The sequence below is a fragment of the Oryx dammah genome, unplaced genomic scaffold (assembly GCF_014754425.2).
Source record: "Oryx dammah isolate SB20612 unplaced genomic scaffold, SCBI_Odam_1.1 HiC_scaffold_3, whole genome shotgun sequence".
In the NCBI taxonomy this organism is placed as follows: Eukaryota; Metazoa; Chordata; class Mammalia; order Artiodactyla; family Bovidae; genus Oryx; species Oryx dammah.
The window spans coordinates 98,316,354-98,328,569 of NW_024070187.1; the positions used below are offsets into that span (position 1 = coordinate 98,316,354).

At 37.8% G+C, this 12,216-nt stretch overlaps 1 protein-coding gene across 1 annotated transcript in view; it reads left to right on the forward strand.

Annotated features, from left to right (window-relative positions):
• Window positions 1-12,216, forward strand: part of CDS1 (CDP-diacylglycerol synthase 1) — a 76,696-nt gene that overhangs the window by 51,017 nt on the left and 13,463 nt on the right. The window contains exons 6-9 of the mRNA XM_040237259.1: window positions 2,898-2,956; window positions 4,758-4,840; window positions 6,857-6,944; window positions 9,546-9,614. Coding sequence (XP_040093193.1) covers window positions 2,898-2,956; window positions 4,758-4,840; window positions 6,857-6,944; window positions 9,546-9,614 — 299 coding nt within the window. The remainder of the gene's footprint in view (window positions 1-2,897; window positions 2,957-4,757; window positions 4,841-6,856; window positions 6,945-9,545; window positions 9,615-12,216) is intronic.

The following is a 12,216-nucleotide window of genomic DNA, read 5'->3' on the forward strand; positions in this document are numbered from 1 at the left end:
TTAATATATCCACGAGTCAGATAGTTATATCCTTTATTAGAGCACCCTAAAATGCTGTGTGTTACTGGTAGATTTAACCATAAAATTGGATCAGGTAAAACTGAGTTGCCAAGACTGTCCTGGATAAAATGATCATCAGGAAAGTGTTGAATGAATCTGCTGGTAATTTTGTTTGAAGAAATGCTTAAGGGTGAATATAATTTCAAGAACAAGAAACCCATACATGCTGGAGTAGTATTTGTGAGGAGATAATTCATCAATAATGATGTTGAGAATTTCCCAAGGCTGCCCTGGGAGAGCCAGAAAGGTCTTATTTGACAGAAGGGGAGGTTCTGGAGACTTACAGCTCAGTCTTGCTTCTGAGTTGTCTTTGCCTCATTAGCTCTGAAAGTGAAAGTCGCTCAGTCGTGTCTGACTCTTTGCAACCCCATGGACTATACAGTCCATGGAATTCTCTAGGCCAGAATACTGGAGTGGGTAGCCTTTCCCTTCTCCAGGGGATCTCCCCAACCTAGGGATTGAACCCAGGTCTCACGCGCTTTGGGCAGATTCTTTACCAGCTGAGCCACAAGGGAAAGCCGCCATTAGCCACTGAACCAAGTCCAGTCTACGTTTGCCTGTAACCGGGGACCAAAAGCATAAAGCAGCATAGAAATTTCATTATTTCTTAAGCCAGAAAAGAAATCTCCCTGCTATTGAAGAAAAATTTAAAAGCAGTGATTTTAAAAGAAAATCTTTTGCTACAGGTGATTTTAATGCCATGAATTCCATGTTTTAGTGCCTCCCCCCGCCCCCGCTTCCTTTCTTTATCTCAAGAAAGTGACATATGTCTCAGTTTGCCGCTGCTCAGAAATGTTTCCATATTTCTTTTGCAGTTGAACCAGTCAGATTCTACAGGTGAATAGGAAGTGAGATAGGATCTGGGAGCCAGCATGCATTCTCTTCCCTTACTATCACCCTTTACACTGACATTTCAAATCAGTTATCAAAAATAGGTGCAGGCAGCTGCTGTTTGATTCCGTGCGCTGGTCAGAGTATCGTCAACCTTGCTTACTCTAGTGGGTAGAACTCCCTTGGTAAGTACACCTTAGATATGCAAAGTATAGTGTTTATTTCACATGGGATAGATTAGTTGACCATTTGTTTTCTCTCAAAGAACTCATTTTCTAAAGATATTGCCAAATAGAATGCATGCATGGCTATTTAGTTGAAATTAAACTTGGTTCATGCATTTCTAACATCTACTTCTGTAAAAAAAATTATCTTCAGAACTTTACTGATGTAGTGGGCAAAAAAGTATATCATAGTGCCTCCTCATTATTTAACATAGAATTATTAGATTTCTGCTTCATTAGTGGGCTTCCCAGGTGGCTCAGTGGTAAAGAATCTGCCTGCCAGTGCCGGTGACACAGGTTCGATCCCTGGGTCTGGAAGATCCCCTGGAGAAGGAAATGGCAACCCACTCCAGTATTCTTGCCTGGAGAATACCATGGACAGAGGTGCCTGGTGGGCTACAGTTGATGGGATCGTGAAAGAGTCAGATACAGTTTAGCAACTAAACAACAAGAGTTCATTAGGTAGAACTTTTATTTAGTAAAATTTTACTGTAATTAATTTATAGACTATAGACAGAAACACACATACTGTTTGTGCATCTTGAAATTGTTAAAAGAGTATTTTATTTTACTGTAATTATTACAATATGCTTCTGAGAATTTTTGAATCATTCTTAACCTGAATCTTGAGGATAATGGTTTATGGAACCACATGACTCTTAATGGTCAATAGAATCTAAGGGTTTAACTCCTTCTTAGCTCCATGATCCACAGTAAATTAATTAAGTCCTTTGTGTAATTTTCTTCATCTGTAAAGTGGAGATAATAATAGGTAACTACACCATAGGAATGTTGGAAGGATTAAATGAATTAATACTTATAAAGGGCTTAGACAAGTACATGGAACATAATAAGTGTTCAAAGATGTTAGCTGCTATAATTATTATTAATTTTTATTTAGAGATTTAAACATTCTATATATATATGTACATATATGTATACACAAATGTATATATATATATAGAATGTTTAAATGTATATATGTATATATGTGTGTATAAATGTATATATGTATATATGTGTTTAAATGTATATATGTATATATGCTCTTTCCTGGTGGCTCAGATGGTAAAGCGTTTGCCTACAATGTGGGAGACCTGGGTTCGATCCCTGGGTTGGGAAGATCTCCTGGAGAAGGAAATGGCAACCCACTCCAGTACTCTTGCCTGGAAAATCCTATGGAAAGAGGAGCCTGGTAGGCTACCGTCCATGGGGTCACAAAGAGTCGGACACAACTGAGTGACTTCACTCACTCACTCATATATACTTGATGGAATGATACAGTGAATACATTTTAGTGAACTGAAATTCAGGGTCCAATTTTCCATGTCCGCACATTAGCAAGGGACTGACTCAGTTAATGTAGGAGATGTTTATTGAATTTATGGCATGGACTGTATCAGGCATTTTGGAGAATACAGGATCATTCCCCTCAAGAAACTTCTGTTTAAATTGCGTGATGTAAGAGTCCTGTCCAGGAGACCAGGGTTTGATCCTTGGGCCAGAAAGATCCCCTGGAGAAGGAAATGATAACCTATGACAGTACTCTTGCCTGGGAAATCCCATGGACAGAGGAGCCTGGCAGGCTACAGTCCATGGGGTTGCAAAGAGTTGGACAAGATTTAGTGACTCAACAATAATGTAAGAGTAGGAGGGATGGTGTATGAGTGAGTAGCCAATGAATAGCTAGATGTGGTGTAGAAATTTGGCTTATATGAACTCATTGAATCTTAAAATTTGTAACAGATTACACAACAAGCACATGTTTTTGTTCTTGAACAGGTTTCTGCATGTTTGTGCTGAGCTTGGTGAAGAAACATTACCGTCTGCAGTTTTATATGGTGTGTATTAACCATTATTTTGTAGTTACTATATGTAATAAAAACCTTCACCTTTATTATTATTTTTTTTCTGTAGTGAGAAAATAGGATCTAATCTGCCAGTTGCCTAAATGTGAGGGGTATTTGAATTTTGGATGACTAATATTTATAAATGTTTGAAGTTGAAAATTTTTTCGAGGACTCAAAATTTTTAACTGTTTCCAAAGTTTCCTAAAAATTTTTCCTTAAAGTCAAGTATCTGGATTCCCTAAATATGTAGAAATTTGACGTGTTTCCATAGTCTCCTGAACAGTTAATAAGTCCCAGAAACATGTATCATATATTTGTATGGAAAGGACCTATGCTTACTTGTGCTTAGCCTAGGCATAAGGGGAGCAGAGCTTACATTTTCCGGGTAGCTATGGTTAGTTATACAGTTGTATGATTTGTTTTGGCCAGAAGTATTTCCTTCAGTGTATCCTTGAACAGTGTTCCGTGTCTTATGAAATGAATCACTGTATATGATGACCTCTTATTTTCTTAAAAGGTAGCTAATGATGAGAGTGTAAAATGACAAATGTAGTATCTATAAATTCATGTATTTGCTAGGTTTGTTGTGAATTTGGGGTATAATTCCTATTCTTCATGCTTTGCTTTTCCCCATTAAGACATCCTGCTGAGCACCATTGCTGGAAAATTATAGTATTTCTTACATTTCTAATTTCTGGGGATCTTGAGAAAAAAAGAAACAGTGAAGTTCTCAGTGAAAATTTAGAAACCATCATGACAAATTAGAAATAATAGAATCTGCTATGAAAATATAAATGGTACCTGCTGGGAAAAATCATTTATGCATATTGAAGCAATCTAAGACAGAATTGGGTCACTTAAGCAGATGAAAACAAAACAGAACAACCAACATAATACACTGTTTGCTGAAATGATAGATAGGTTTATTATAAATAAATCAAAATCATAAGAATTCTGAAAAGTCCTTTTATAACTTTCAATGAAAATTATGAGAGACTTCCCTGGTGGTCCAGTGGTTAAGCCTTCACAATGCCAATGCATGGGTTGCAGGTTTGATCCTCGATTGGGGAACTAAGATCCTGCATGGTGTGCAGCAAAAAAAGAAAAAAGAAACAGAAAATTATGAGACTAATACATAGAAATATTAGCCCTTTTTCTTCACATTCTACTCATATTAATGATGCTAAAAGTAGCTAAAGTGGCTGTCTCTCAGGATAGATGGAATTGATGAAACAGAGGCCTTTGGACAATTTAAAATGGAATACTGTCATTGAACAGAGCTCAGCTTTCAAGTATGAAAAGGTTGGATTTAAGGGCAATTGATCCCTGCTGGTTTGAATCATTTGAAGTTATAGATAACTGTTTATGGGAAAAAACCATAGTGAACTCAGGGAAAAATCGTTTTCAGCATTTCTAGTAACTAAAGAATGCAGTCAGAGTAAAATTTTAGTTCTTATCTAAATCCATAGCAATACTGCAGACTTGTCATTATCACTTTAATCTCATGATTCAAGATGATGGTTTATTTTTTAATAGACGTGTAGCTCGGTGTTACCAGCATTCCATTTTTGTATAAGTTAAGGTTACTTTGTTGAATATTTTTCATGGTTCTCAGGTTTCAGGAGGCACCAAAATGAAGGTAATTTACTAATGGCATTTATTTCGTATGACCTTATCTTATGAAATTTGACCAGTAGTCGTGCTAGAAATTTGCGTTTCAGAATTGCTGTTGCTTCGTGGCCTGCCCTGATCTCTTGTGCTCATTATTGTTGTGTTGTTGGGCTATTAACAGTTCGCATGGACTCATGTCACCTTACTGATAACAGTTACTCAGTCACATCTTGTCATCCAAAATCTGTTTGAAGGCATGATATGGTAAGGGGACAGTATATGCTGCTTTATATTTATATATATTTATAGCACTTTTAAAGCTCTTTTACCCTGGCCAGTGTCTTACAGGGATTTCTACTAAAATGTCCTATTTGTTGTCACTCTCTTCCATTAGAATAAATTCCCCTTAACTGTTTGACTGGATTCCCTGGTGGCTCAGGCCACAGAGTCTGCCTGCAATGCAGGAGACCCGGGTTCGATCCTTGAGTTGGGAAGAGTCCTCTGGAGAAGGAAATGCAACCCACTCCAGTATTCTTGCCTGGAAAAGCCCATGGATGGAGGAGCCTGGCAGGCTATAGTCCGTGGGGTCACAAAGAGTCGGACACAAATGAGTGACTTCCCTTCTAACTATGACAACTGAAGACAAATGCTTTGTTATCAACTGGAAAACTTCCTTTTTCAGGTTTCCAGTAAAATGCAGAAAACCCTCATAAAAGCTCCAAATAATTAAATACATTTTCAGGTGTTACTACACTTTAACATGACTGTTTTCTAAAAACAAAGAGTTGAGTTGAAAGAGTGTACTGTTTACGTGGAATGTAAAAAGAAGGGGAAAGTTCGCTTTCCAGCAGACAGTGAGCTGGCAATGCATTTTCTTTGGGTGAAAGGTGGGTTAGTTCTCCTCTGCCTTTGTATAGGTGTAGAGTGTCCAGATTTCAAGTATTTGGAGTTACTTGCTAGTAACCTACTTGGAGTGGGTTGCAGATTGAGAAGGCATTTTTATTAGTTAAAAATTAGCTTAAGTTAAAACTATTATTATTAATTAAAAATAAGAGTGGAGAAAAACTTAGGATTTTAAGAAATCTGACCATATTTTTTCCACATTCTTTTAAAACACAGTAAAAACTTTTATAATTGGTAAGTTTAGTCAAGATAAATTCGTTCCCTTGACAGGTTGGTGTTTTTTTTTTACATATGTGTGTGCGAAAAATTGGAATCATTTTAAGACTGCCTTCCATATACAAACTTTTCATTGATGGGAGGCGATCACTGAAATTAGTAGGTTCTGTACAGTTAGTAGGGTTTAATCCCCCTGTAGGCTAGGATAGAATTAAAACTGATAATTGGACAAGAGCTTGGTGCAAATTTATCAGATTATACTCTGACTGACTCATTTCTGTTTTGAAAGGCTGCTTTTAAAAAATTCTTTATACTACTGTAACTTGTTCCTATTGACTGAAAAAAAAAAATGCATGATGTAAGAATTGTGAGTTAAGTTTTATTTGGAGCCAAATGAGGACTAGATAGCCCAGAGACAGTTTCTCAGATAACTCTGAGAAAGCTTTTCAGATAGCTTCGAGGAACTCCTCTAAGGAGGTCAGAGGGGAGGTCAGTATACGTATGATTTTAGTGACGGGGACACATGCCGTCAAGCACGCATTTTGGCAGAAGGTTGCTGCTAGTCATGAGGAGCAGCTGTCTCTGTTAATGATTTTAGTGCTTTTCTAGATGCAAGAGTGAGTCTGACATAAGCAATTGGCCTCATAAAATCTTCTCCTAAAAAAATGTCTAACTCTCTGAGGGCCTGTTCTGCCAGTTTTACCTGGAGCACACAGTGCCTCATTCCTGACCTTTGCCCTGAACTCCTTTCAGGATGTGTTAAAGGTCAGCAGAGGTCAGCAATGGCAGTGACTAGTGACCTAACCCTTGTAGAGCCAGATGGCGAGTGATAGTTTTTAGTTGGCATTCCTCATAAAATGGAAATTTGAAAGTCTGTAGCTATAGAAATTGATTGTTAACTGTCAAATTGATTATTTAATATTTTCACTAGCAATATTCTTCTAGTATGTTTATGGATTTTGCTCTGCCTAACTGCTAAATGGGCAAATTTGGTTGATATTTATTGTGTCTATTCATCTTTCAGCATGTGTTATGTTCTGGACTAGGCTGCAGTGTCATCCAAAGGGTTATTGCATTGATTCATTGAGTCAAAACCTGTGTAAATATTTGCCATTTAATCTTACAGACTTCTTTCTGCTGACTTTTTTTTTTTTTTTTAAGGTTCCTTGTTCCAATTTCAAGTGTTATTTGCAATGACATAGCTGCTTACATTTTTGGATTTTTTTTTGGAAGAACCCCGTTAATTAAGGTAATGGAAAAACACCACAAGCAAGCCCTTACCATAACCTAGATGATCAGCTACTGGAAAAAAATTCCCAACAGTTCGGTGCTGTTACATGTTGTTGATTTCTCAGGCGCTTTGATTTTCCTTAGCTACCCTCAGCAGCCACAGTGTTGAGGGCAGAAGTCTGTATTTCCCAATGATTCCGTCTGGGCTTTTCATCAGCTCTTCTTTTGACTCCTCTGTCATTCATTCTCTTCCGTGAAGACTCCTGTCATTTTCCTCTGGCTTCTTTCCCTTGACTGTCATGTGGTTTTTTTTTTAAATTCTCTTCCCCAGCATCCCTCTAAACAGGCCTGTCCTTGACTCTGCTTTCCTCTCAAGCCATCTCATTTGTCTCGTCCTTTACTGAGTTGTTTAAAGGTGTATAATATACCAGCATCACATACTCATGTCCATTTGCAAGACTTTTATACTCAAATTCATTTTTAAAATATTGAGGTTCTACAATAAAAAACATTGATGAATAATGCAAGTGGTAAGGAAAAGTGAAGCTCAGAGACCAGAAAATACACATGAGGAGACCATGCTGTTTTGTGTTAGATTTGGTTCTGTTTGGCTTCCCAGGTGGCATGTAAAGAACCCACCAGCCAATGCAGGAGACTTAAGAGACAAGGGTACGATCCCTGGGTCGGGAAGATCCCCTGGAGGAGGGCTCAGCAACCCACTCCAGCATTCTTGCCTGGAGAATCCAATAGACAGAGGAGCCTGGCAGCCTACAGTTTGTGGGGTCCCAAAGAGTTGGACATGACTGAAGTGACTTAGCACAGCACAGTAGTCAATGGAAGCAAAGAAGGAAGTGAAGTAATTTTTAAGTTCCCATCTGGGGTTAAAAAAAAATCAATTTCTCATATAAAGACAGACCATTTTATAGAACTGGTTGCTTCAAAAAATAAAAGCTTTTCATGTTGGGGCCTTATAAAGAAATTACTTGGTTTATATATTGGGCCAGGTCTTTTATGCCATTCCCACAAATGCATTAAGTGGCTGTTTTGATGTTATGACATGAAGGCATTTTTGGAGGAACTGAGACAATTACTCGGATAGAAAACTTGTTTGTTCAGAGTGATGTGAGGATAGTTTATCATTCCCAGAAGAGTGTGTGGACTGCTTGTCCTTCAAAAACACCTTCCTTAAATTCTTCCCCACATAGGAGTCCGGTACATAGCATCAAGCTGAGCTGTAGGGACACTGGCCGGCAAATTATGTATTTTTAAAGTTTCTAAAGTTGCTCCAGCACAAGAGTGAGTGGTGAAGTAGTCAAGGCTTCTATACCGAGAGCTTGTTGACTCAGGAGCCCTCAGAGGCTGTAGAAGACTTACTGTCTGATTTTAAGCGTCCATTTCTAGTGAATTACCAGGCTGAATTAGTTGTATAATGCGGCCAGATGTAATTAAGCAAGTTAACCCTGAAATCAATATGATAGGGTCAATTTAATTTGATAAGCTCTCTTTAAAATAATCAGCAGGCACTTTTGAATTTGAGTCAGCTGCTGTTTCATGACAACAGTACTGAATTATCCTAAGAGGTGGTGTATACCAGTCGCTTACGTGTGATGGAATTGTTGTCAGACTGGTCAAGAAAGGCTTTGTGCTTCGTAAACTTCGGGCTGAGACTTCATGTACTTTAGCGTATTACCCACTTCTATGTCAGAATCTTCCCTCTGCTGTTTGTTTGGCTTCCGTCCTCACTGATCCACTGAAAGGATTCTTACAGAGTCCACCAGAGTGCTTTCCTGATGATCAGAACCCTGTACCGAGTCCTTATTTTCCAGAGCATCTCAGCAGTTAGCATTGTCTACTCCTAAATCTTTTTCTCCTGCCCCTGCTTCACCAAGTTCAAGACTTTCCTCCAGATTTCTCTCCCCGAATGCTCCAAGGACTAATAAACAATAATTGCAACCTGACACAAATTGCAAAGATATACAAAATACCAAAGTATCCTTAGAAGCACAATATAGTTCTTCATAGAGAATGATGTATTCTGACCAAAGGAAGGAGGATATGTGCCCACTGGTGGGGCTGATCTGCTCCTGGGCTATGGAGTCTTTGGCCATTTCAGAACGAGGTCTGCTGCAAGCCTGGCATTTGGGACTATGTGACGGCCCGGGGCCCTGCAGTGTCCACGTGTTGTACGCATCCTCCTTTGATCAGTAGTAAATCAACACAGACCACGTATACTTAGCATGAATAGATCTCAGCCTTATTTCAAGAACTACATTATTCTGGGAGTTTATATAAGCATGAACATCATGGGACAATTGTTTCAGCATAGAGTTTATAGTCCTTTGAGTGATGAAAACAAATTGAGGCAATTTATAGAAACAGAGATTCACAATATGTCAGCTGTATGAGGGCCTAATATGTGTTAGAGTCTACCAGAGAGATTCACACAAATAGAACACAATCATGGACTGAAGGAAAAAGCGTTGCAAAATCTTTTCAATGTGAGAAAAAGGAGAGGTGTACAGGGTATTATGGGAGTTCACTGAACATATGTATCTGTGTTTTGTGAGTGCAGCAACTCTTTTAAATTTTATTTAATATAAAAAATAAATATCTTTTTCAGTTGTCTCCTAAGAAGACCTGGGAAGGATTCATTGGTGGTTTCTTTTCCACAGTTATCTTTGGATTCATTGTGAGTTTTACTCGGATTTTTATTTTATATTTTGAGAAATGGTAGCAAGTTTATTAATCTATTCTAAACCTAAAGGCGTTAAACCATAAAATGCTAATAATGTAGTAACTGAAGCCCACTCAATAGAATCCACAGTCATACCTTGGAGATACTGTGGCTTCAGTTCCAGCCCACCACAGTAAAGCGAGTAGTGGGGTTAAAATGAGTCACACGAATGTTTTGGTTTTCCAGTGTGTATGAAAGTTACGTTTACATTTTACTGTTAGTCCTTTAAGTGTGGAATGGCATTATATCTTAAAGAACAATGTACATACCTTAATTTTAAAATACTTTGTAGCCCCCTCACCCCCAGCAAAAAAAATAAACAAAACAAAAAAACCTGCTAACTAACCATCATCTGAGCCTTCAGAAGTCATCATCTTTTTGCTGGTGGAGAACCTTGCTCTGATGTTGATGCTGCTGACTGATCAGGATGGTGGTTGTTAAAGGTTGAGGTGGCTCTGGTAATCTCTTAAAATAAGACAACAGTGAAGTACACCACGTTGATTCTCTCTTCTTCCGTGAATGATTTCTCTGTAGCATGCAATGCTGATAGCATTTTGCCCTCAGCATAACTTCTTTCAGAACTGGAGTCAGTCTTCTCAAATCCTGCTGCTGCTTTATCAAACAAGTTTATGTCATAGTCTATAGCCTTTGTTGTCATTTCAACAGTCTTCATGGCATCTTCACCAGGAATAGAGCTCATCTCAAGAAACCACCTTGTTTACTCATTCATCACAGGTGATTCCTCATCCATGGAAGTTGTATAAGGAGATTGCAGCAATTCGCCCCTTAGTCAGGCTCCACTTTCAATTGCAGTTCTTTTCCTATTTTACCACATTTGTCGTTACTTCCTCCACTAAAGTCTTGCTGTTGGAAAAATGGTGCCGTTAGGCTTGCTTGAGGCAGGGTTGCCAAAAACCTTCAATTTGTTAAAAACACAAAACTTGGGAAGCACAGTAAAGCGAGTGCAGTAGAGTGAGGTATGCTCGTATTCTCTAGCCCAGCAGCTCCCATCCTGGCCTGTGTCAAGATCACCTGGGGAGCTTCTCTAACATTCATGTCCCAGCCCTCTGCCAGCTCAATTAACTCCCGCAGCTGATTCTCATACACAGGCAGGCTTGAGACCCTTTGTTGTATTCTGGTAGTTTCTAATAGCTGTGCAGCCTTTGGGGGACACAGATACTGGGACAGGTGGTGACTCTAAGTAAAAGCAGAGACTGCAAATGCTGTTGAAGAGTTCTGCCTCCTTGACACTTACCAGCTGCTTGACTTAATGGGCGCTTGTGGCTGTGAGCCCAGTTTACAGAAAAAGTTTGTTAAAAATAATTGATGTTCACTTTTAGCTGTGAATACGGATATTGTAAATGTTTTAAAAAATAGTGTATAATTATGGAATTTAGGTTTTTTATTCAAAGGTGTCTTGTGAGAATCAAGAAAAGGTGCAGAAAAATGGCTGGATATAGATAAATATACTAAAAATTTACTGTCAGGAAGTTTAATTTTTAAGTCATGTCCCTTAACAGTTCTAGAATATATTCTGTAGCCAAATATAGGGTACTTACTAATAACATGGGGCTTTGAGAGGGAGCAAATGCACAAATAAATGGAAATGAGCCAGGGTGGATGGGAAAACCATCATAATCCCTTTATCAGTTTAGTTCATCCTCAATGAAAATTCCAATAGAATTTAAAAAAATTATTCCAGTGTTTATTTGGTAGAATGTTGATAAAAATTGATAAATAGGATAATGGAAAGGGACCTGGTCCTATCCAATGTTTATGCAGTATGAAGCAAGGATAACTAGAATATTATTAAGTTAAATCCTACTACAAGAATCTGGTATCATTAAAGACAATTTAGAAATTCTACAAGAACAGCCATATCACTGGATAGGACCAAGGATAGGACCAAAGAAAATAAAGAGCTATCCTATAAGAATGTAATGCATGACAAAATAATGAAGGAAATTTTATATATATATATATTTAATAAGTAATTTTGAGGAAACTGGTTATTTGGAAGCAAAATCACTATATATCTATTCCCAGTGTTATATTTGCACTTCTATTAACCATTCTTGAGCAGTATAATGGTGTGAATGTCTGTAAGAGAAAGGAAATGAACTAGCACTTTAAATTTATAATAAGATATTTTGCTTTTATATATCTTCTGTGGCTGAGAACAGATAGCTTTAAAAATTGCAATGATGTGTCCAGAGAAAGAATAATTTAGTAACCATTTCCTGGGTTTTTCACCTGTGCTGTTTTCTTAGCAATTTTGAATTACTGGTTATTTTTTATTGATGAAGTTACTATAACCTTTATGTAAGAAACTTCAGCCCTGTACTGTCCCATATCTTTATAATTCTTAGCTTCTGTTGACATTAAGTATGTTCTTAAGAAAAAGTACAACCTTGCTATAATGCTTGTCTATATGCTTGTCTAAATGCTCAAATCAATTTTTTATCTTTTTCCCCTTCCCTCTTATTGTCATACTGAGATTATAACAACACTGATTTTCAAAAATTTTTGGTTTCCTGATGGCTTTTCAGAGTCTTTT